This window comes from Corvus kubaryi, unplaced genomic scaffold (genome assembly GCF_017639235.1).
Source record: "Corvus kubaryi isolate FWS band 111438036 unplaced genomic scaffold, C.kubaryi_AGA036_p1.0 37397, whole genome shotgun sequence".
In the NCBI taxonomy this organism is placed as follows: domain Eukaryota; kingdom Metazoa; phylum Chordata; class Aves; order Passeriformes; family Corvidae; genus Corvus; species Corvus kubaryi.
This window is the reverse complement of record NW_024581136.1, coordinates 6,523,468-6,549,759: the sequence shown is the minus strand read 5'-3', so window position 1 is coordinate 6,549,759 and position 26,292 is coordinate 6,523,468. Positions and strand designations below refer to the sequence as shown.

Below are 26,292 nucleotides of genomic sequence, written 5' to 3'. Positions count from 1 at the left end.
TTCTACTCTTCATTTGCATGAAGAATTTTCTCTCTGATGCTAGGCAACTACTACAGCAGACATTTCAGTACAAAAGGAAAGAGTTTTCTTTACCAGTGTTCTAGAAGCAGCATCATCCCCAGCTGGAAGTAATTGCAAGTCAGCGCTACATGTCATCTGTCCTCAAGGGACCATTTTATCTACTGCATGATGGATGTAAATAAAGTCTTACAGCTCATTTTGTCTCTTGACAAGCTTCAGCTTCCCCGTAACCCTGTGTGTGTGTGTGTTCACGTGAGTGGTGGCAGGGGGAGTGGGGCATGGCAAGGAGAAGGTACCTCAGCTGATGTGGACACACACTGGCAATTGCACAGGTTTGAAATGAAAAGTCCTTGTTCCAGATTTGAGGGCACTAGAAGTTACCTAGTAAGAATTTACCAGTATAAAAGTTAAGCATTTCAGATTTCTGGTAACATGGTAGTAAATTTAAATCTTTATTCATAATTGAAAACGAAGGCTGAGGAACCTTTACTCTAAAGTTCATATGAAGGAAAACAGTAATTTTATCCTATCCTAATAGTCTGCACACCTGTTTACAGATAATTGCTGTATCATTTACCTACTCAAGATATAGAAATAAAAATGAGAAATAGTTCAATTTGATTAAATAGCTTAACACTATACTTTCTACCCACATACATTTTACATGCTTATTTTGATAGCTGAACCCTTTCAAAAGTACTAGGTTTTTTTTCCTTTCTCCTCCTCCCCTCCCCCAACTGATAAGCTTTACACGTTTAAATTTAAAAAAAAAAAAAAAAATAAACCAACACTTGCACAGAATCTACAGAGAAGAGGAGTTTATTGAGTTTTACCTGTCTGAAAAGTGCTGGTGAAAAGTTGCCATTTCATGCTCTGTCTACAGACAAGATAAATCAAAAGATAATTGTTGCAAAAAACAAACTCATTTGAAAACTGAGTGTTTCTCCAGAACTTCTTACCATTCCTAAGTGAACACAAATGTGAGAAGTTTTTACATGAAGCTAATCCTTTTCATTGTCAGATGCAACATCTACACTTAAGGTCCCTCACAACTATTAAAATACTTTCAGGCAGTATTAATACAGAGAAGGAATTATTCATATCTTCAAGAAGCCAGGTATCCCAGCTCTGAAAGTGCATCATTTAAAACATTAGTAATGGAGTATTTTGAAAGAACATCTCATTCAGTATTAATGCATGCCATTATTACAAAAATATTCATTGCATATTGTAAGAACAACAACTTCCTTTTGTAGACAACAAAAAGCATGCTGAATGGTATGAGATCAATATAAATCTATTTTTAATGAGGTTTAAGACACTGTTCAAGTCCCATTAAGAGCAGCTTCCTCCAACTGTGCATCAGTGTAGGCTTGCACAGCTGTTTTTCACTAATGTGGCTTAGACTGGCCCCAAACTTAAAGCAGGGCATTAAGACTGGATCTTGAATTTTAGAAATCCTTCATTTAGTTTGTTTAAATAAAATATTAAAAACCACTGTAATAATTAGGTATAAAAGTTGTTAAGTAACAACTTCGGGCCTAACTAGCACAACATACATGTATTTACACAAATGCAGGTTTGCTGTGGTCTTTAATATTGAGAAGACATCAGAATGTGAACCATGTGCTCAAACCACTCCCCCCCCTCAAGACAGAACAAAACAAAAATCTTGGGGAAGAGTAACATAAATTGCATGTCAGTTCAACTGCCCAAGTCATAGCCCAAGAGCATGGCTCAGCCTGGTTCAAACTGAGCAGCAGTCACAAGTAAACCAGTCTGGTTGTAGTCATTTTAGCAACTGCTCTTTTAAGTTACACTGAAAATAATTAACCCCAAGTCAACAGGGTATTTCTATAAAGCAGTTGATGACACCAATTTTCTAAATAGATGATAATGAAATACATAGAAAGTTCAAGATGAAAGAGCAGATGAAGATGTGAGATGTTAAAATGATGCAACAAAACAGATATATAAATTAAACAGGAATGTTTAATCAAGACAATCCTTTCTTTTTCTTTTTTTTTTCTTAAACAGAGGTTCTTCTGGAAATTTTTAAATTGGAAAATCAAAGCCTATTCCCACAATAGTGAGGCCACTTCTTTCAAGCAGCTCTGTTGTACAACTTTTACCAGGATCCTAAACTATTTAAATTGTTTTCTATTGATATTTCTGAACTAAAAAGTTTTAAAATATTATATAGATTTTATTTGTGCTCCACATATTACAAGCAATTAACAACACAAAGAAAGGTTCAATTCCTCAGCTAGAACACCAAACTCTATACCAAGTATTACATGTACACAATACTTGCACAGTGACAAGCACAAGAAAGTACTAGTTGAGCACTTACTTTCAGATATCCATACCAGCTTTTAAAATCCACTTCAGTTCTCCCATGCCACCCAGTCTACAATTTAAGGCATCTCCACACAGCCATCCATCCACTGACCCACCCACTCCCATACACACAATTTATGTTGGAGGTGTTTACTCTTACAAAGAAATCACTAGGTCAATCAGGTACCATTTATTATTTATCCCTCTAACTGTGTCAGCATTGAGATATGACAGTTAAACCAGTGTTAAATCAATACAATATTTACAGAGCACAGCACATTAAGCTTGAGACACTCACTTGGAGGATAAAAACCACATTTTAGAACAGGACAAAGGTCACCATTATTATGTGTTTGAAAACAGCTATTTACAGGTCCCTATGACATAACTATAGTCTGTACACTGTTCCAACGGGGCAGGCAAAAAGCAGGATAGGCGTTTATTTTAAGGGAATTTAAACATACAATTTGGAAGCATATTATTATGCTACCCTGAACGCCATAAGCCACCTTAACATTCTTCAAGGTGGTCTCATATCCTAGAATGGCATGTCCAGCTGATACAAAACAGACAACACAACATTTACTTTGTGGAGAGTATTTACTCCAGCTATTCAAACATCTGGACTTTGAAGGCAATTCGTCCCAGAAACTTGTCACGGTCATCTTGATTTTTTAAATTAGGTGAGCCCAGGATCTTACACTCAATTGCTATTTCTTCTTTGGTACTGTTGGCGGTAATTACTAGTTGAACAGCCACTAGAGGCTGTAAATAGTGAGCCTAGTAAACAGAAAGATGGGGAAAAATATTTGAGAGACCAGAGTAAGTTAGCATTAAATTAACATGTAATCTATCAGAACAGTTAAGAAAAAAAGCTAATTAAGAACCCAACTTTTCAAAGCCCAATCTGACTCATGTAAGACACTTTTTTTTTCCAGGTAAGAAATACATTCTTCATACCATTTCTTAACATATTCAACATAATTTGAGTCTCAGACAGTGTCTTCAAGAGGCATATGACTTTACCCCTTTCTATTACATTAGGTCAAATTTTTCTACAAACCTTCAATGAAACAACCTCAGAAATGAGTGTCTTCCAACCTGTTCTATTGTCCCTCTGCTTGTTTTGGGTTTGGTTTGGCACGGTGGGTGTAATCTGCTACAGAATCTAACTTTTTTAGCAGGGTTTACAGTGGGGTTTTTTGTCCAAAAGCATGACTCAACAAATACTAATAAACCAGCTTCCCTTCTTCCCTATCCCATTTACTTGTTCAGCAACAAACCATTCTGAAAGGTATTACGTGTTTAACAGCTTCACACAGAAACCTTTCCTTGAACATCCTGACAGTATCCTTCCTGATCAGTCACATTTAGTGGAGAAATTAGAATTGGTGACTATAAGAAAAATTAAAATTTAAGAATGAGAGGAGAATCAATTCTTTTCTTTTGTCAACCCAATATTGTACCTCACATCCAATTCAATAAGGACAACTTTCATTCTCTTGTAAAGTGCCTGTGAATTAAATAGGAACTTATTATACACCGTTAAGGCAGCATTTTATGCAACATTCATTAAGTATTTCCATAATTTATTAATATTTTTAGGTCAGTACTGTTGACTGCTGATTAAGCAAAATTATTTTCCAGGTATTTTCATGTACATCGGTGGACTAAATACAACACTACAGTATTATGTAAGTATAAACCTTAAATTTTAACTGAACAAAATTTTGTGTTAAGATTTTTTCCCACCTCATTAACTTAGAAGACACTTTAATACATTTCTGTTGTTTTTAGGCTATCTTCTCCAGCAAAGAACACACTACATAAGACTCGAAAGTCTCATTTACAAAGAATGATGTGATGGAAGTAGATGTGCTAAAATCTTTAATGTGAAGTACTAGTAAGAAATAGATTGAAGCAACTGCTTTCATTGGATAGTGGTTTTATCACATCAGAAATTTTCCTGTGCTCCCAATAAACTTCAGACTGGGAGGGAGGAAATGCAGCTAGGCAAGGCTCCCTCAAAAACTTTCCAGTTGTAATGGTGATAACACACCTCGAGTTTTCTAAAATCAGAACTAAAATTCCCATGTTTCCTCAGGGAGAGAAGTCGTCTCACCATCAAGGTTTTTCCAAAGGGGTACGCAAATTTCTATGATGTTTTTGAAAAGAGATGATACCAGAATAGACTTTTACTCAGTATAAAATTTGGAGGAGGAGGGAAGAGAGGCAGCATCCCCATTAACTATGTCAGATCATCTAAAAAAGGGAACATTCTCCAAGGTCAGAGAGTTGGGCTCATTGTACCAAGCAGCAAAAGACAAATAACCATCCCGGACCACAAAATTGTAGATATTAGTACTTTTCTGGCTCCTACCTGAACAAGAGAAGGAAGTTTATTCAAATCTTAACTCCTTTACAGAATAAAGTAATTTAACAGTTCCACACTGATATAAAAAAATCCGTTGCACAGCCAAGAAATCAATCCAGACCCTTGAGACCTAGTCAAAAACTTCTCAAAACTCTTTTTACTGCCTCTTGTTTTTCTCAGTATGCTAATGTTACAATAATTAGGCCTTCACATAAGCAAGAATCCCTACACCATAGCCTCCATTCCACAGGACAAAGTGAACACAAAAGGACAATGAACCACAAACTGGGTGGGGAAAAAAAAGAATTAAAAAAAGATTGTTCTTAATCACCTAATTCAAGCAAGGAATAGCCCTGTGTTTTGCCTGTCTTCATTACTGTATTTTCATAATCTTTCATTTTCCATCAGTATTGCAGCAAGATGGGAATTTTGTTAGTAAAGTTCTTCATCCTGTCCTTGGTACAGACTGGATCTTGACATGTCAAGGTTCACAGATGCTGTATTTTGCATTTCTTAGGGAAGCAGTGCTCTCCTTCCCCATTCTTTCATTCCAAGAATAGGATAGAGTCTGTACTGACTCCAGCTGTTGGAAGCACAGGCAATCTCCCCTCTAGTTTGCATATCTAAGTGAATAGATGGGGTACCAATTCACAAGATGGCAACAAAATGGAAAATACAGATCTACCTCTAAGTAACATGAAAGCAAATGTTGAAGGAAAAGAAACTCCTTCCTCATTAGTAAAAGCCATGGGAAGATAAAAAAGGTTATGAAACTGCTGCAAGTACAGGCTACACTGGAAAAATAACTGACAAAGGAGTAATTTAATACAAAAATCACTTTGGTGAAATTACAACCACCCACCATAGCACACTATGGATCTAATAGATTTATGCTTTAAAAAGTACCTTTATCTTCAGTGGTAAACAGTGTTTGTTAGACTAAATAACCTTGTCAGTATGAGGCAATATAATTTTATATTTTACAGAAGGTACAGATTTTCTGCATACAGTGAGCACAAACTGATGCAAGAAAATATAAAAATTAATTAAATTCAAGTTTCAAAAGAAACTGGAGTTTAATTCTATGTATTCTGTGTTCATAAAGTAGTGAGTTTAGGGTTTTTACAACAATAATTTAAAAAAACCCTAAACCTATCTGCTACCTTGAAGTCCTTCTTCATAAAACGGGCCAAACAGAAAACACAACATGCAGAGCCACAAAGAAATATAATCAGCACCATAAGGACTTACAAACTTAATATCCTATACAGAAACACCAAGGAGCTATTGGAAAGTGTATTGTAATATAAAGACCCAGTTTACTTTTCCTGCCTTTCCCAGCATTCAAAAAGACTCCAAAAGATTTCAGTGAGGAAAAAAGAGCAGCCACTCTCAAGACTGCTGGTATACAGCCACTCCTTCATTAGGACAATGCCCAGTTTGTTCATGTCTGCCAAAGCACGTTTCCAGTCTAGAGAGCTGTGAAACGTCTGCATGTGCAATATTCCTTAGCAGTACCTCATTACAAAGTTCAAACTTCAGAATTAATCTGCTACTAGCAACTGTAAATACACACAGAAACAAAACACTGACAAAGTGAAGACCATCATTAAGGGATACTTACATGCAAGCTTTTCCCATAGTATGGGAAGTACATCAAGTCCATGGCGCCATTAGGAGGAAAATAATTTATCTGAACCATGCCTTCTTCCTATAATTTGAGACAGCAACAAAAGTAGAAGTTAACATTTGCTTGCATAAAAATGAACCCAAAACTAAAATTATAACCCAATGATAAAGTGCAAGATACGTAAAAAAGGGCAACTGACCTACAAACTCATAGAATAATTCAGAACAGATTTCTTTTGGCAGTCACATGCTGCACACATCTGCTGCAGTAAGGATTATCAGTATCACATAAATTAGCAATCAAGTCAAAGACAGCTTGCCTTCATACTTATGAGTCAAAGAAATGAGGAAGGGGGAAGAGTATATTCATTGTAATGAGTAATTCAACAACCCAAACCCCTCCATATATAACTAAAATCCCAAGTATCCCCAAGCAAGCCTGTGCATTTTGGTGAACCATGTGCTGTTTAAAGCCAGGTTTTTAAGCCTCTCAAGCTTGCAATGATACAAGCCTTCACAGAGAACCACAGACACCTTTCTGCAATAGTGTTACTCCTAACATTAGGTGCCCTCCATCCTTCAAATACAGGCCACCTAAGAAGAAACTCAAGTTTAAAATGGTGATGTTGCTGGAGGTGTGTCATCACCACCTCAGAGGAGCGATATATACAGATGCAGGCCATATCATTCAACTGGCCCCTGCAACCCCAAATCCTGGAATAAGTAGCAGCTACCTATAAAGCTGCAGCCTATTTCTGAATTAGGAGTCACTCAATACATAAAATATACAAAATATGTATATATGACTGAGCTGTCCACACACAGGCTATCAGTAAAGCAGTATATAAACACCTCTCCCTACATACAATATTCTTCAAGACTGTATATCCTAGCAGAATATCAAACTACTGGAAATTCAAACCACTAGGAAATGCCCACATCTAATGTGACTTTCTGTAATAAATTAAATATATTGCCATAACCAAGGGAAATGTCATTAAAACAACCCCCCAAAATGTTAAATGTAAGTTCAGAACATTCACTGCTTGTTCCATGTAATTCACAAGTTCAAAGTGTATTAGCAAGGTTCATTGTTTTTTCTCTATTACCATATTCAACAGCTATAATTTTAAACAGATACCCTACAAAGTTCAGGAGACAATTGCAGTAAGATCAAAACATATTTAAGAACAAGCCACAGCTCAAGGCTACCTTCTTTTCACCTCCTCAAAAGAACATAAATTTTTTTTTAGGATATGGCCACATTCTCATTCCTTTGCAGTCTAAATGATTGGAATTCTTCAATATATGTTTATTAAGTATTTTGGACCTTGAGCTTGCAAATATAACTATTAAGCAGAAATATGTTGATTTTCAGCATTATTCTTTATTTTATTTAAAGCTCATGCAGCTGAAAATACTCCCTTCTCAAATATGTTGCTGAAATAATGGTTAAATAATCAGCATATGGAATAACATAGGCAAGGTAAATAGAGTAGTGCTTTCTGGAGCAGCTTAATACAAGGCATGCATGCAGTCATGACTATACAAATATATGCATTAGGCTACCAGTGCAATAGCAGGGAGGTTCTAAGGCATGCAGCTGCCTATCTAATGCAACAGCTGGGGGGGTTGCAGATTTTCTTGAATAAACAATCCTAATTAATGTCCCTACACAATTAAATAAAAGCAAACCAAAAAACACCTAAACAAGCTCCATTTGCTGAAGAACTTCAAGAATCAGTCCATTAGTGAGTGTCACTTTTTCTGCTTATCATTTAGTTTCCACAAAGAGCTGCTGACAGTCAGCAAAGCTAAAAATCTGACAACTTAGCTGGGCAGGCATGTCCCCAAAACTGCACTGACAGAGACTTACACCTCACTAACTGGGTCTTTATTAAAACTGTAGTTTAGAAAGAAGAATTTACCATATGTTGAAATAATATACAAAGACCCAAGGAAAGAATTTGGGCAGGAATGCTCTATAGGCGCTTGAGAAGAAATGGAGAAGATAAAGAGCAGTGTCCATTAGTAGAAACTGTTAAACAACAGAGACTTCTGTCACAAAAAGCAAGTTAACTCAGATCCTGAGTATGTTGACAAAAGCAAGGCACATAGTGTCATTCATACAGCCATTCTTCATTCTTGTCAACTAGAAAGTGATACCTAACACAAAGTCAAGATGGTCATTAAGCAGTAGAAAAATATGTGGTTTGGAATTACGGCTTTTTTTCTTTTCTCTAGTTGAAAATAAAAAAAAAATCAAATCTACCAATTTTCAGTAAAGGTTGTTTTAACTTGAAAGGAATACTGCTGCAAGATGTTCTAGCACGTATGAAACTGCACAACTCTGGCCCCAAACTAAAGACCTAAAATGCTGATCTTCAAACTTCTTGGAGACAGAATCTTTTGTTGGTTTGTTTCTCTTTGTGGAGATTCTCAAGACTACAGCAGATTAGCTCCTCCAGGGTGCAGGAGAAAGAACCAGTTGTAAGGAGTGTCTGACACTGCAAACACTCACTTCCCTGATCTACAGAAATTACAGTGATGACAGCTTCAACTACATCAGGGCAGAGGGGGAAGCATCCCCAGGTATAAGTGTTCTGACTGAAATCACCCATCTAAAATTTTTCAATTTAAAAAAAAAAAACACAGAAGAAGTGCAGAGAGAAGAAAGAAGAATCACCTTACAGGAGAATGCCTGAAGAACATAAACTCCACACTGAAAAACTTAAATGATGCTTCAGGTGGCCAAGACTGGCAGGATGTGCAGACAAAAGCTACTAACTTAATTTTGTATTTGAGAGACTTGTAAAAGCAAAAATACCATTTAAAAGTCAGATGGCGTTAAGTCCAGGCACACACTTCCCCAAATCGCTCTCAGTATATGTAGGATTGATGCACAGAAGTTCCATCTGGACATGAGGAAGAACCTTTTTTCTGTGCAGTGACTGGGCACTGGAACAGGTTGCCCAGAGAGTGCGTGGAGTCTACCTCACTGGAGATATTCCAGAACTGTCTGGACACAACCTTGTGCCATGGGCTCTAGGATAACCCTGCTTGAGCAGGGAGGTGGGACCAGATGACCACTGTGGTCCCTTCCAACCTTATCCACTCTGTGACTCTTAATTGTAAGAAATACTTAAAAACAGAGATGAAAGCAAAATAAAAATCAGTAAACAGTAAATCTACAGGATGAATTCTAACTGGTATTCTAAGCTTTCTTAAGCAAGTAAATTCTAAGCTTTCCTAAGCTACAGGATGAATTCTAATTGGAATTCTAAGCTTTCCTAAGCAAGTAAATCATTATGAGCTAGGGTTACAATAGGCTAGTAGAGATAAAAAAGATGCATTCAAAGTAGCAAAGCCTGACAAATACGTCCCTGGAAGTCACTAAAGAACTAATAAGATTAATAATTTTAAAATTCAAACCCATCACACTTGTGTAGATCAGAAAAATACTAACTGTATATGGTAGCAGAACTTTGTACTTATAGAAAAAGGATGCAAGAAAACACACAATTTATTTCCACCGTAAAAAAATAGCAAAAAACCCCACCATGATCAACCAAGTTGTTATCAAACTTAACTCTTTTGCTCGTGAAACCTGTTAAGAGGGTATCATCTGCTTAGTATAGTTTTTACTACTGTCTCATAGAGCATCCACAGAAGAAAGGTGAAGAAATACAATCAAAAAACAGCCTTACCATCAATATTTTATATATTACTTGTTCTCAACACATCACAAGGCATTTCTGGTGGAAATGATGATGATTGCCCTGGACCCTATTCAGTGTTTCAATAAGGACTTGAGATGCAAACCCAAGTTCATTCATTGATGGCACCAAGCTAAGAAGTGCAAAACACTTGAGAGAATTTGATCCCTTTAAAATGATCACGAAAAACGACAGAGGAGGGGCCAAAAATAGCCATATGAAATTCAAAGCTGTGAACTTTGAGAAATTACATCTACAGATACAGACTGGGAAATAACCAGAGGGAGGATTTAAATAGTAAAACAATGAAAATACAGACTCAATGTATTACAAACAGCAAATTCACCCTGCTTCCAGTGTGTTCATAAGGGGAGAAATGCTATCATTAACGATATCTCAGCTAGAGGCAAACTTCAGCCCAGTTTGGGATATCACATTGGAAAAAAAAAAAAAAATTGAAGTAGATACATCAAAGAAAAAAAAGTACTAGTAGAAGTAGAAGGAGCTTAATTGCTTTATTCTGTTCAAGAGAACAATGTGGGTTTTTGTGAATGGAAGCAAAGAATTCAAGTAAGTAATTCAAGTAAGTAATCTCAAGTAAAAGGAGAAATCACCTTTGCTTGCAATGGACTGTCATGGAGAGATCAAGACTTTCAAAGACTCCACAAAAATCAAGTATTAAAATCTATGCCTACCACAGGTATCTAGGATGAAGGCAGAAACCCTTAGAAGTGTTTGTCTCATTAACTGCTGATGTTTCCCAGCCTACACTTTTATCAGTGACCAGAAGCTAAAAGCCAGGACTCTGCCCCTTGCTCAAGCCGCAAACTTACCAACGGTTTCACTGCTCCCCAAGCAGTCTAGGAAAAACACCCATAAGTCAAAGTAATTATTATAATTGCAATAAAACATTCTGTGTAAATCCATTGGTACATAACAAATATGCAAAGATTAGCTCTTATTATAAGTAGTTTATACTTGATTTGAAGGCAACTTTTATTTGAGCGGTAACATTAGTTTCCACACGCAGTTTTCTTACCCATCATTTATAAAATTGTCTAAGGTGCACTTGCAGCATGGAGAAAAAATAAAAATATAGGTTATGAAATGGGAAAACAAAATATAACTCACAATAAATAAACAAACAAGACCACAAATACACATGTATGCATTTTCCTCAGCTCTAAACCAAGTCAGGTAGCTCAAACACATCTGAAGATGAAAGAACAACCAAAAAACTTCTGTAAGTACACAGAAGAAATTAAAAGACACTAAAACTAAATTAGACATACAGTAAGATGAAAAAAACAAACAAAAATACAAAGTCTCTAAGAAGAAGGGAAGAGAGTGAAATAAACTACTTCATTATTCATCCTAATCACAAGGAAAATAAAAAACACATTTATTTCTTACATCCTGAACTGACCTTAGGGGTACACTGTATATGTGGCTCTCCTTCAGGCTTTAATCCAATTACCTAAAAGAGACAAAGTTAAAATATTTACAGACCTTTTTCCCCTTTCCAGTTTTACAGGCTGAATCTGAACTTTTCCCTCACTAAATATGAGTTCATACAGGGAATAAATCTATTCAGTGTCATTTTTATCTAAACATAATTTTAAATTAGAACTAAGATTTAAAGTATTGTTAAGTTAAATAGTTTACTCAGGTCAACTCAAATAGTTACAGTAGTCACAGAAAGTACTGCTTTCTTATGTTACATTTAGCATGTAACTTCAATGGCTCAAACCAGTTAGCAATTCAAGTAACACATAACATCATTGAGAAGTCAAATACTTAGTAGAGTTTTCATCACCTTTCATAGTTTAGGAGTTACAGAATGCATTACATTCTAGTTAAGAGTTCTGGAACACAGACATGAAGTAAAACACACTTTGCAGAGTGGTCTAGAATCTGTTTCACAGAACAGTAAGCAAAAGCTAAGAACAATGCACTTCTGAAAACAGGATTCAGATATTTTGATGCAGGCAGTCAAAGCCAATACCTGTAAGTATTAGAATGCTCAAAAAGGTCACTTCATATTACTCTCTGAAATTGCTCAATGTTTCAGTAAATTACACTGTTCTAGAAATGCAGATATCTTGAGAAGCAAACTGAACACATATGTCAGTCCTTTCCACAGTCATTTCTTCATACAGCAGTAGTTTGAAGCACTTGTACTAAGAATTTAAAAACAAGTAGGCACTTACTCTGTTCATTTTCACAAGCACACAGGGAGTTCCTCTAGAATAGCCAAAATTTGTATCTTCCTTCCCAGAGCATTGTCCAAGCTCAGAGAGGTTAAATCGACAAGCCTTTTTAACAGCAGCATCATTCTGATCAAAGATCTTTCCCCGTGTACAGTCTATGTTTTGGGACTGCTTTGAATCATTATATGCTATAAAACAGAAATAGCTTGTAAATCAATGGTATATAAAGCATATAAGTAGCCAAAACCTGCATATGCCTACATAAATAATTATAGTGTTATTTCCCTAGGAGTTTTTCTCAAAGAAGTATTTTCAGAGCACTATGTCTCTTACATCCATCTTAACACTTTTTCAAAGCCTATAGAGAAGTAGCAGTGTACTTGAACGAAAAAATAAGAGTATTACAGAAGAATTAATACTTTCCTGCTTTTTAAATTGGAACAATAATCACAACTTCATTAATTCCTGCACATAAACTAACCATATATTCTAAGATAATAATGTATTAAAATATAAACAATCGAGTTTTTACCTGGGAACTCAACCAGTTTTCCCTTTGCATATGTTTCTTTTACAAATACACAGGAAAACTTAAAAGTATTTCAATAACTAATATTAAATTGCTTCTACATTTATATCAGGTAGTATAATTTATCTTATAATAACATCCCAAGTTGTTTCTCACTTTCTTGTGTTTCTGATGTGCACAGATCACACTGTCACAAATGCTAAACTATTCCCATTTAAGATACTTTGTAGTTTCTTCCCCTCCCTTACACCCCAGCTCCCGGCTAAAAAGGTAAAATGGAGAAAGGGAAGTTCATCCTCGATGTAAGACCCTCTCCTGCAGGAGAGGCAGGTAGTCATGAAATGCAGCATTCCTCCCAGGAACCCTTGGCAGAGCTCTGAAAGAAAAGCCTACTCATAGAAGCTTTTAGTAGGCACCAAAACTATGAATATGGAGAGATTCAAGTATTGCTGTAACAAAGCAACTCATGCACACAGGTGAGATTTCGCAGCACCTTCTTCATTCTGACTTACAACTTTTGAGGGGTTAAACTTACTAATATTTTCAATTGATTTCCATATTATTAGAATAAGTGTACATACAGGCACATAAATAAAATATGACAAACTAGTGATTTTGCCATCCTTCAGACTTATCCTGTTACCTTTTGTCCATGTTCTAAATTCAATGTTTTAATATTTCTGCCTGTAAATACTGTGTATCAGAGTGAAAAATCAATAAAATGCAATTAATTTAATCTTTGTGTGCCTAATTTTTTGAAGAGACACTCAAGTTCTCCTGACTGAAGTATTCTCAGTCACCAAATCATTTAGATTAAGACTAAGATAAGTCTTGATAAACATTGTCTCCAAATACAAAACCTATGTTATTTTACATTTAATTCTTTTGGCATATGCAACTGCTACATCTTACAGTATTTAAATAACCACATCACCCAAAACTCTCCATTGTGTACTGCAATATTCCTCATGCTCAGGCTTCCTGTCCAATACAGGCATTATATTTACCTTTTTCTGTAACATATAGACTTTTATAACACACATATCTACAGTAACCCTGAACTTGAATTAGTCTCCATTAGCAATCAGTAACTACAAGCAAGAAATAAAATAATGCACTCAAGATTAAGACTCCTAAATTACTTGGGCAATTGTAAGTAACTTACTTACATTCAAGGAAGTTTTGAAGTGTAGCAACATATTCTGAATACGATTGGCTGTCACTCTTGTTAAAGTAAAATTCCAATGCAGTGTCTGGCTTTGGTGAAATCATAAGTCCTTAAAAATAAAAAGTTCAAGTTAGGAACTAAGCAACTTATCTTTCCTACACCACTCTAACCCCATCTCAAATATCCATAAATTGGAAAATGTCTATCTGTAAAGAAACATTAATGTTACCCCTATATTCCACAGTACTGGAAGGTACTTTGTGTTTGAAGCCAGTTATCAAAATCAGCATTACATTAATTAACATTTAAATCTAACCCAGTGTATAACTGCAATTCACAAACCAAACCCAAGCGATTAGGAAAAGCAAAATCAGCAAATTAATCACTTTCAATCAAAGATTTTTACTGATCCACTTTCCACACTCAGTAAATTAAGCTTAAAAAGTAATTGAAAAAATACCCAAAAGCACACCCAGAAAACCTTCAGTTCAAGCAATGGGTCAAAGCTTTAGGCAATACAGAATGAAGCTATGATTGTACTATTTTCATAGAAACAGAAAAAATATTTTTAAAAATTTGATTATGCATAAAGCTGGCTTGAAAGTTACCCCACTCGAAACAGGTAAGTCAAGTTAGTTTTCAGTCTTCTTCTCCAACTCCTCAAACAAAGTTTAGGTGCCACCTGTTCCATGGAGAATGCAAGACACTTCACACAGCCACAGGGGCACGGCTCAGCCAGGCCTGGGGACCATGAATACTCCAGAGCTGCCTCCTGGCCCCCACAGCACCAGCATTCCCTGTGGGAACTCCAGCTCCTTCTGGCTGCTGGCTGGGAGCACTGGGGCAGGAACCACCCACAGCCAGGAGCCAGAGCTGCAGGAGGTATGAGGACATGGATCACCAAAAGCTGAATCCAGCCTCAGCTGAAGGACGGACAAGGCACACATGGAGTAGGGCCCTCTTGAGAGCTGAACTGCCCCTGCTTCCCAGCATACGGCCCAGAAAGGTGCAGAGTTCAATCTTAAGAGATTTCTCTGGAGCAGGTAAAAGCAAAAGGCACACTAATACACACAGCCTGTGCCACCGGGAGCTGTCACTAACACAGGCACCTGATGCTTCTATTACTCATCACAGCTTCAGTAGCAGATGAAACAGCATTACACCACCAGATATTGCAGCAGAGATTAAATCTGTTCAAAAAAGGGTGTATAACTGATTGTTTTATTCGCACTACCTTAAGGCAACTCTTATTTAATATAAATAATTAGCACAGATAAAAATGCTGCAGTTGTGATTAACAGGTGAGCATCCATGCATCTGTCTCTTCAGTACAGCTGAGAATGGACATTGCAGTTCCACGAAAGAAAAAAAACCAAACAAACCAAAACCAAACAAATACAAAAAATCCCAAACCCAACCTATATTTTATCAGATTCATTTTCTTCTAAGTTAGAATATTAAAATTGTTTGATCAAAGTCAAATTTGGCATAAAGGAAGAAGCTCCAATTACACAGCAACTGATTGTATCACCTTAGGATGCCATGTAGTTTTCCTATCCTCTGGCAAAACCAATTAAAACTAGATTCCCAAATGAATTAAATTTAAGGCAGAAAACAAAAATCTCAAAAAAATATTCAAACCAGGCCTTTATATTAAAAAAAAAAAAATTTAAGAAAGTAAGACTGCAATGGGAAGATAAAGTTAGATTACTGTAGTTTACCACCACAGTAAGGTTTTGAAAGCATATCAAAAGTGTAATTAAGTAGCCCAGGCCTATTAAGGATTTGCCTACAGAAATGGCCAAGCTTCTCATCCAAAGGCAAAAATTATTTACAAATACTTGCTACTTGCAACTCGCAAGTAATAAAGATCTATACTAGAAATTCATCAGAGACAAACATCTTTTAGCTTTTAAAAAAACCCCAGATGTAATTTAATGGTTTTTATTCTAGGTCTTTTGTAGGATTCCCAATAAATCATAAATCCTCTTTTTTGCAATAACAGCAGTTAAATTATTTCCATGGAAGCCAGAAGTAAAGGCCTTAATGACTGACAGTCCATATAAAACTACAAATACTATTTTGACTGCAGATTACTTTGCACCATTACAGTCATTTTCTGGCCTTCACACTAAACTTGGATTCAGCAAAATAAAACGTAATTAGTAGTAGGGCTGAAAAATTACTGAAGGGGTTTTACACATTAAGAACTTTTAGAGGATACGAGATTATTATCTACAGAATTATAATGTAAATGGAAGACTTAAATTGTATTTTTCAAAGGGAATATGATAAAATAACTTAATTAGTCATCAGTGAATGAAAAAATCATGTGAATGAAAAAATAATTAAGATTTAGTGCTTCAGGGGAATGTCAGAAACATCCTACAAGGAGAGGACTGCTCCACTTCCAGTGGATTACAGTCTGCCTAAAAACTATGGTGTAAATTCTACAGAAAAAAGCTATTTGAAGGACCAATGCATAGACTGTGAGAGATGCAGGATTTGAGCTCTTCTAGCGGAACAGAATTAACAGCCTCAGCATAGGATCACATCTAGGATTGTAAAAGAGATTACATTATATTACCATTCCAGGAGGGATTTTAAAAAAAAGGTTTTAAAATCATCTGGATTTGATTTATACTATTATACCCCAGTGTACAAAGTCAAATATCAATTATAAAATAAATCAATTATGAGATTTCCAAGTATGTTTAACATAAGAGAACCTCTGACCTACGGCATCCAGGTTTTGTGTGTAGATTTTTTTTTTTTAAAGAATTTAAGTTTACAGCCAGCAACATTACATGTCTCACTGCAAATGAAAAACGACACAGTTAAGGAGAAACATTAAAACAGAAACAAGCAATCTGATTAATGTATGAGTTACTAAAGACATGGTTAATAAAGAGATTTAATTCAGAAATGTTACAGGAATTCTTCAATTAAAAACTAATTGTGGCATACATACTTTTAAAAACAAGCATCCCTTATGACTTATTTCAGAGCCAAGGAAAATTAATACCCTGAACTGCAAGAGAGAAGAAATGTCACTAGCATTAAGTAGTAGCCTAGTAGCCTAGCATTAAGCCACAGTTACCCACAGATCCATCCACTATGACACTTTTGACTTCCACAACAGACACAATGGAAATGGGGAGAAATGGTCAACTAAGCCACCTTTTTTCTCCTCATTTATTTTTCTTCTCTTTTTTTTTCTTATTTATATTTTTCAGCATCTAGCCCATTCTTAGATTGAAAAAACCAGCACATATCCTCAAAATCCTTTACAATATGACACTTATTAGAGCAGGCCAGAACACTATACCAAAAAGAATTCTGTTCAGAATCCAGAGACGTTCATCACACTGGCCCCACTGCAACTTGCTCACACAAAGATTACTGTACCATCTTAAGAGAGGAAACAGCTGCAAGATAATGCTCAATTTTAAGAGCTTTGCGTTCAACAAAAGGAAAAAGTGTTTTAAAAAATAATGCTGTCTCACTTCCACCGAATTATTATATTGGGGAAGACAACCACTTTATTACTCATTCTTATTTGCACAGGTTGGTTTTTTTTAACATATAGTTCCTTGAAGCAGCCAACAGTGGGATGGGTGGGCAGTACACAAAGGAAGCAATAGTTACAGGAAGCAAGATACCACTTTTAGTGGCAGCTACGTGTTACATGGACTTCACTTCATCATAAAACAGGACCCTCTCTCTAGTGGATCCCTACATAACAGGTAAACAATCCCTGAAATCCACAGACATTCCATGTCAGTTGGAAACTACCTAATACTGTTATAAAAACTCTGCAAAGGCCTCTGTCCCACAGTCCTTACATGCTCTTGAGCAGATCACACCCATAGTACAGCCTTCCTGTACCTTCCGCAAAGTATCAAACACTAATCAAGGTGGCCTTCCATCTCATCCAAGAGAACTGGTTTAGAGTATCCTTAAAGCAATTCAATTAAATTATAAATGCACTTCGACATCAGCATGTTGTATAGATCTGCAGGCAAAATTGTGGTCGACATGACAAATTCAACTGACAGGAGCTTAGAGGAAAAAACAGCTAAAGTTAGTACATACACACAAAAATGTACTGCCTGAAATTATGCTATAAACATATATAACTAGCCTCACACCAAGTTTTACCTTTGCAACCTCCAAGTAACTGAATAATGATCACGGTTTCCCACAAGTAGCTCATACTTCAAACAAGTTCTCAAACAAAACCCAGTTCTTAAACCAGACAGAAGTTTATGAAAAAATAAATACAGCGTTACCTGGACTAGAAATCCGGTCACGATATTTCGGTATATCACTGCTCAGTGTCTGAAGCATAACCCACATTGTGAACGTGAAGAGTGCTGCTAGGAAGCCATAGAATACCAGATAGAATAGCAAGATCAATCCTGCAAAGAAAAAGCTAAAATTACTATTTTCATTTCATCTAATTCCATTACCTATTTTGAAAATCAAAATGAGAAATTAGCAATACAATGTTTGTAGTCATAAATACACCTCTAGCATACATATGTAATGCACAGTGCACAATCGTGCATACAAAAAGGTTTTCTTAATACTTTCTGATTCTTAAAGCTTATAGGGCATTTTGGCATCTCTATTTTTAAAAGAGAAGCATTAAAAACCACTCTTTCGGCTATACAGGAAAGCTGGCAAAGATGATTAAGCAGTGCATTAGAAAAAAAATAAAGTTTTACTTGTTTACAGGAATTTTAGCTTTGTATCTGGTTGTTGGGAAGATGAAAGAACTGAGGGAAAAGATAAAATTATTACACTGGATCCAGACCAGGGAGGAAGCAATTGGCACTTTAATAACATAGTTGATATTTGAGGGAACACCACACAGAGCAGTCCTTCACATATGTCCTGTTACAAGATACTTCTCAAGGTGAAAATGCTTTCTGCCACATTCTTTTGAAAACAAACCAAGCCTTCTCCTCAGACTTATCCAACCTAACACACACACCTGTTTTACCAATCTACCTTGGCAATCCAGCAACCCCACTGAATTCACCAATTACACAGCTGTTACCAGCTTCAACTTGTTTTGCTAACTGAACATTCAATATCCACCTAAAAAAGTGTGTGGGATTCTGTTTTAAGACTGAGACTTGAGGACACATGCAGAGACTTTGTCAAAAAAGAATGTCAGCTATTAAAAGTACTGAGGAGATTGGATGCTTGGACTGAGAGCCATCATTAAAACCTTTGTAATTCAAAAACGTAACCAAATGTTGACACAAATTCAATTTTTATTGGATATTCTAGCTGTAAGGATGCTATTGGAAGCCAGAGATCTAACTCGGGTATGACGAAAAGCACACCAAAACGATTATGCAACATCCTACCACTGACACTTGATTACGTGAGAGAATCAAGTGCAGAATTTTTTAACCTTTCACAGAAAAGGAAAGAGCAAAAGCAAACACGACTGCACCCCAGTGCTGTGCACTGTCCACTGGACACGACAGAAGGAAGCCTAAGCCCTGGCTCCTGTCCCAGAAACCATGTTTGCACTTTGCACTGAAATAGTCTCTAGGGTAGTAGTATGGTCCCCAGAAACCCGTGACTGCTAAAAATCGAAGTACCCGTTTTACTTCTCCCAAAAGAATTCTGTGTACATCCATTAAAATAATGACGTGGTTTCCAAATTCTTTACTGTAAGTAAAGTTCTTGACAGCAACCAACTGAATGTTAGCGGATTTTTGGTTTGATTTTAGTTTTCAATTTCACATGTTGAGGAAGTTACCTACCAATCTGCAATAATCTGAAAGTGATCAGATATTTAAAATACACTTGAAACCACCAAGATGTAAGATTCTATGAAGCGATTAGAAGTAGCAAAGCATGTAAACACAAACAAGATTACTCTATAATGAACAAGACAGCTGGACATCTATTGTAAATGATTGCTAAGGTTATTTAGAAGCTATTTAGCTGCTAAAAAGAAAACATGAAAACTAATAGTAGAAATACTAGTCAACGAAAGCCATTATAAAAGTTGCATCTGTACTTGGCACAGCAGCAATTTGTTTTACCTACAAGCTTATAATTGCATTAACTTAATTCAAAGCAGAACAAGGATCCTCTGATTAATATCCAATGTATTCCGGGTATTACAAAACCAACCAAACAAAAAAGCTCCCTTACAAAACGCCTGGTCAGCTCCTATTTTGATCCATACAAGTTAATCAGCTATTGGATACACTTTCATCAAACTGTCTAGAAAGTATACTTTTCATCAAGTGACCAAGACAGTCACCAAACAGTCCCAACGGAGCAGAAGAATTTGACATGTAAGACAAGACAAGCAGCTACTGTGGCAAGTAGTGTAAAAGCAAGAAAATCAGGGAAATTATTTCAGAATACACTTGTATTTGAACTTCTAAAACAATATGCTAAACTTCATTGAGAAAAGAACAAACTGATGAGCATAACACAGGCAGTAAGAGCACAGTGGTGTGCAGTGCTAAGCAGACAAGGCCCTAAGAACAGTCCCACTTTGGGCCAACACTACCCCATCACCAGTATTCCTGGTCTCAGAACTGACCCTGAAGAGCAGGTCCCAGAAGGGGCAGCTCTCCCCCACTGGGTCATTAGTGTCCTACCCTCCTCCACAGCCCTTCACTCCAGTGGGGCTGGCAGGGCTGGAGCCCCTTCCCCACCAAGGGCAGCAGCAGAGCAGAACTGGGGAGCTCTCATGCCCTTTAGGGAGCACCAGTACAGGGGTAATACAGTCATCGCAACCCTGTGGTGGAGACTGCAGTGCCAACAGCATCTTCCCCAGTCCCTCCCAGCAGCATCCCAACCACTGGGGAGATGCAGCAGGAACGTGGCTGGAAAGGCTGTTTCTATTCACAGCCCTGAAGTTCTGCTAGCCTCCCCCAGCCCAGCAAAGCACATGCGTGCTCACACACAGATTATTTTTAATCTTTGTTTTAATATAGCTTGTAAATGCACTGCAGAATGCTGACCACTAAACTGACCCATTTACGATACTTTGCCACATTAAAAGGAGGGGAAAAAAAACCAACAAAAATCCCCTCTGCAACTTCCAACAGCCCCAAACTGAGTAAGCTGCTCTTTGTGAGCCTATTTGTACTAATTATCCTTAGCTAATCACAGGGAGCAAGCCATAACCTGTCAAGAAACTCTGCCAAAATAACTTCACATAACACTGGGTTTCTCGTCAGGAAACAAGATGCACCCAAGTAACAGTGAAAAGCTATCCTCCATATTTCCTCCAAGCAAAGTACAGCTTCCACATCTAACATGCAACCCAATTCAATTGTTGTAGAACATCTTGTACACCAAAACTATAGAACAAGAAAAACTCAAACCCAAAATTTTGCTACAATTTACCTAGTTGTTTTGGTTTGTTTTTCTTTTTGCAGGGCATCACAGTACCAAAAACACTTCTTCATATCCTAACCACATCAACAAGCAAGTCAAATCTGGAAAACTGCAATTTCTGAACCAACATGTTGATATTGTCATTAGCTGGAATTCATTTGCAGGAATCAAAACACTTCTCCACTATGAAAATTAGAATTTCTGACTCTGGTGAATGCAAGATATCACATACCGGGCCATCATTTCCATGAAGAATACAAGCTTTCCAAACTTTACATGGCAAAAGCAATAAAAAGCTTGTCATTCTGGCATAAACCAGACTGGCTCTACCTGTATGTAATGCATAGTTGCTATATACAGGTATCAATATAAACACTCCCACAAACAGGGGAGCAATTATTCAACATTACCTGCAACAATAAAAATGAAATGCTGTTTTTATAGTTTGTTGGATTCCATGCTGCATTGATCGTACCACCTGCATGATTATCCTACACCTTTAATGAGTGGGATTTAAACACCCACCCATATTCCTACTGACTACTACCAGTGCCAGGAAAATCAAGGAGTTGAAATGAAATAATCACTAATCATGTTTCAACCTTACTTCTTGCACGCTCAAGAATTATTGTTCTCCAGATCTGGATGACACCAGAGGGAGGAAGAGAAAGTCTTGGAAGAAATATAACCTCAGTCCCATGTCACATTTTATGTCACAATAAGCCAGGGCTCCACAAAGAACATGGCTACACCTCAGGAGACAATAAAAACTGTCAAATGCAACACTTGCAAAGAGTCACAAAAGCCAGTGTCTAATGTCATGATTAAGCATTTAGAACACCCTCCCCAAAATACACTTACTGTACTACTAGAGCGTACTGATACCTGTAACAAGACAAGATGCCTTTTTTCAGCATGATCTATACCAAGGAAAATAAAATACTCTACTGCAGTGGCAGACAGTGATGCCAGAATGTTTAATATTACACCACTCATGAAGAAAGCTAAATGTCAATAAATCCCTCTGAAAACACCAATAAAGACGACAGAATAACCACGTCAGAAAAGCAGTTAAAACTCTGACAGCACTGTATGTTCAACCAGGAACTGAGTGAAGACAAAAAAAAGAAGCAAAGCTGGATCCTTTGTTATGGCAGCCAACAAGAGTGTAATTCCATTGACATGGTGGAAAGCTCTCCTAAAAATAAGGTGTTGGGTTTTGTTGGTGGGGTTTTTGTTTGTTTGTAATTACAAACACATCTGAGCACCAAAGGATACAACTAAGCATTCAAAAGAAAATTCAGTAGGTCCAAACTTCTATGTACTTCAAGACAATGCTACCTCTGCCTCAAACACCCTGACACAACACAGCTTTACGGAAAGACTTAAATACACTTGACATGACATCTAGTGTGACGAGAGACAAAGTACGGCTACAGTCTATATACTGCCCTTTTTTTGGGTACAAATTATTTTCCTGTAACTTTGTATTAAAAGAATTAACTATCTTGTAAGACAGTGCACTGAGTGTGCAGTGAGCATCTCATTACAGGACTTTCATGATGATCTCACTCCATTCTTGCTCTAACTCTAGGCAGACACAGCACCTTGCCATTACAGGCAGAGACAGATGCTGATCTTTCTGCTTGCGGGAAGGCCCCACCCAGCAGCCTGCCGAATCCTCCTTTCTCTGCTCTACCCGATTAAAAGTTGGGTGTACCCCAGGACCCACCCTCCTTCCCATCACCTCTTCAAGGACTATCGGCATCCCCTCATGCCTTGCTGCTGACAACACCACAGCCTCCAGTCAGGAGTTTTTCCCAGTATTTTGTCTCTTTAATACAAGAAATGATTATGCCAAATAATTAAAAATAGAAGAGTTTGGGGGGGAGTGTGTGTAGGTTTGGATATCAAGTTGTGAAAGATTCAAACTGAAGTACCCCACAAGCCTGCAAAACAATTAAGCGAAAGTCTCTAATTTTTTTCCACAGGAGGAGACATATTACAGGGTTTTCACCAAGCTGTAAAAGGCAATTCTTTATCAAACTCTAAAATGCAGCCTCATGACAAATGAGTATAGGAGCCGCTTGTGTTTGATCTTTTCACAAGTCCTGATGTGGAAATGGCAGATAGAGGAGTACTCCAACGCCATAGCCCTGGGATACACAGAGAATTGCTGCCTTGCTGTTGCAATTTACATAAACCCCCGGGACTGTGTCAGACTAGGGCAAAACACGCACATACTGTGAATAATTATTTAACAGCTTCTCTACTGCTTGTGTCTTATTTCTGTGAGGAAGCTGTCTTGAGACAAGAGAAATACGCACAGAAGAATCAGAGCCAGCTGAATTCTCATGGTGCTGCCCTTGGGGACACGACAACCCAGCAGACTAGCAACCAGAGCTGTCCTCTCCAACGTCCTCCCTCGCCTTTCAGCCGAGAGACCAGCAACAGGGAAGGAACAGTAGTAGGTGAGAGAGCTCTAAGCTCACACCTCACCTCTACAGTAAGAGCAGGAGACCAAACCCTGCATATTCTCCTGTGCCAACAGAGCCACCCAATTAGTAACCTGGCATTAAAAAGTAAAACCAAACAAAAAGCCACACACCATGCCCCAAATCAGTCAGACAATGATTAAATTAAATAAGCACGGTATGTTAATTATGGAATGCCAAAACAAACAAATATTGATGAAAAAATACACTGAAAATTTATGGTGTTACTGAACATTCACTTCCTAATGTCCAGGCTGAGGAAATGGTATATAGCAGTAACCACATGCCAATCACCTAAACTACTAAATAAAATTTCTTAATGAAGTAAAATTACTTGACTTACCTACACAAAGTAATATTATTCAAAATGTCTACAGATACTTTCTCAAAAGAATCTTTTATCAACAGCTGTAGAAACTCAGTCACCAACTAATTAATCTCAATTTCAAATGTTGTTGGCCTTGGTCTAACACGGACTAGTAACATCCTAAGTGACTTATCCTACTAGATAGGTTTAAACAGAGGAGATGGTTTTATCTTCACCTTTTTTTTAAAAAAAACCTTGCAAGCTATTTCTAACATATCTACAGTCTGTGCTGCTCAGACTCATGACACAGCCAGACTTCTGCAATCCACACACCCAGCCCACGCACTTGAGGAAACCTGCCTGTACAGAAAGATCACTAGACAACAGCATAGTGGAAATTTCCTATCCTTTGCTATTCAACTGGCAGAGTAGCTGCAAGCTCTTATTTCCATCTGAATGGAGGGGAACTCCTGTCAGAGCTCGGGCCCTCTCCTGACAGACAGGAGACACTGGCACGGCAGAGAAAGTACACCCCATGCACAGTCCACTTAAAGCTCCTCCTCACTATTTCAACATCAGTATTCATTGAGATCGCGTCAAGGCCAAGGATGTATTGGCCTGTTCCTTTACACCACGCTGAGATTCTTGTTGGTTTTGCAAGCACAACTATTAAGTATTCCAACTACATCCAAGTTTTGGGAGGAGACGCAGCATTTTCTGAAGTCAGTAAATATGTCCCATGAGGGCTGAAGAAACATCCTAATATTAAGCATTTGTACAACTGTTTAATATGAGAAAACACACTCGGAAAATCCAAATATTTTTATTGGAAGCAACCGCATTACGATAACATGCTTTCCAGCTCAGAGGAAAGTGATAGGAGGACTACCTGAAAACAGGAAAACAAACACTGCCTTCACAGGCTTTACTGGAGAGCCTTCATTTAAAGCTTCCTTTAAGAAAATAAAAGGCCCAGAAGCCCTACGCTGGAACAAATTTAGCACAATGACGCACAACCACACACAACGATCACTTTCTGGAATTGGGGCTCGGGGGGGGGCGCGGCGGGGGGGGGGGGTGGGGGGTGTGGGGGATTTTCCTTTGCTCTCCCTCCCCGACCTGCAGCTACAAGTACAAAGGCAATTCGCGCTCATTCATTCTGGATTCCCTGCGCCGCTGGAACACGGGGGGGGGGGGGAGAAGCGGGGGGGGTGGCGTCGGGAACGGCTGGAGTGGGGGAGCTGCCCCGGCACGCGCAGGCTGCGGACGGTGCGGGTGATGCCGCGGGCGGGGCCGCCCCGCACCTCGCGGCGGAAGCCCGTCACGACCGCACCGCGGCGCCCCCGCGGCGCCCCCGGCAGAGCGGGCGGGAAAGGAGCCCGCGGGCCCGTACCGGTTGCGGGGCGGGCGCTGAGTCAGCTCGGGACGCACCCCGGGAACTCCCCTTTCCCCCGACCCGCGCCCCTGCTGTCACGAACGGAGCTATTTTTAGACCAGCAGTTGTAACGGGCACCGGGGCGCGTGCGCCGCCGCGGCCGCGCGGGCCGCCTCACCTGGCGCGCGCTGCCCCCGCATGCCCCCGGAGACCCTCCCGCATCCCGTCCCCTCTTCCCCGCGGGGGGCCCTCCAGCCCGTCCCCTCTTCCCCGCGGGGGGCCCTCCCGCATCCCGCCCCCGCGCCCCCACCTCTCGCGCTCGGCCCCGTTCCCCGCCACCCCTCGGTTTCTCCGGCGGCTCGCCCCGCCCTTGTCCCCCGCGGCAGCCCCTTACCCCAGCTCTTCGCCGTGCGCCCCAGGAACTCGCCGCTGTTGGGATTGTAGATGAACTGACGCCACTCGGCCATGCTCTGGCGGAAGGGCTTCTTCGTTTCCTTAGACATGGCGAGGCAAGGAGCGGCTGCGTCGCGCACCCCGGCGGCAGAGCCTCCCCGGCACAGAAAGCCGCAACCAGCGCCCGCTCCCAACCGCTAAGTAACTGCGGCCGCGGCGCCCGGCGGGAGAGGGGCGGGGGCCGGGCCCGCCGAGACCTTCCCCAATCCCGCCCTCCTTCCCTCTGCCCGCCCCCGCGCAGGGCGGGCCCCGCAGCGCTCCGCCCACAGCCGGTCCCCGGCCGCCGCGC

The 26,292-nt window shown here is 38.8% G+C and overlaps 1 protein-coding gene across 2 annotated transcripts; it reads right to left on the bottom strand.

The window, feature by feature from the left end:
• Positions 1–824: 824 nt before the first annotated feature.
• ATP1B3 (ATPase Na+/K+ transporting subunit beta 3) lies at positions 825–26,219 on the bottom strand. Of its 2 annotated transcripts, XM_042042062.1 has the most exons (8): positions 25,945–26,219; positions 18,280–18,408; positions 13,989–14,096; positions 12,291–12,478; positions 11,507–11,557; positions 10,914–10,940; positions 6,360–6,446; positions 825–3,141 (listed from the first exon to the last, which is right to left on the bottom strand). In XM_042042062.1, the coding sequence occupies exons 1-8, from the start codon at positions 26,051–26,053 to the stop codon at positions 2,971–2,973; spliced, it is 870 nt and encodes a 289-aa protein (XP_041897996.1). In that variant the 5' UTR covers positions 26,054–26,219; the 3' UTR covers positions 825–2,970. The 2 variants fall into 2 exon arrangements, with proteins under 2 accessions (XP_041897996.1, XP_041897997.1); XM_042042063.1 differs by lacking the exon at positions 10,914–10,940.
• Between the last annotated feature and the right edge of the window lie 73 nt (positions 26,220–26,292).

Excerpts from the sequence above, each read along its gene's own strand:
- ATP1B3 (XM_042042062.1), bottom strand. The coding sequence starts at position 26,053 with ATGTCTAAGGAAACGAAGAAGCCCTTCCGCCAGAGCATGGCCGAGTGG. Across the intron at positions 12,479-13,988 it reads ACTTCAAAACTTCCTTGAAT|CATATAATGATTCAAAGCAG; the intron begins GTAAGTAAGTTA and ends TCTGTTTTATAG. Across the intron at positions 6,447-10,913 it reads GGGGAGCAGTGAAACCGTTG|GAAGAAGGCATGGTTCAGAT; the intron begins GTAAGTTTGCGG and ends CTCAAATTATAG.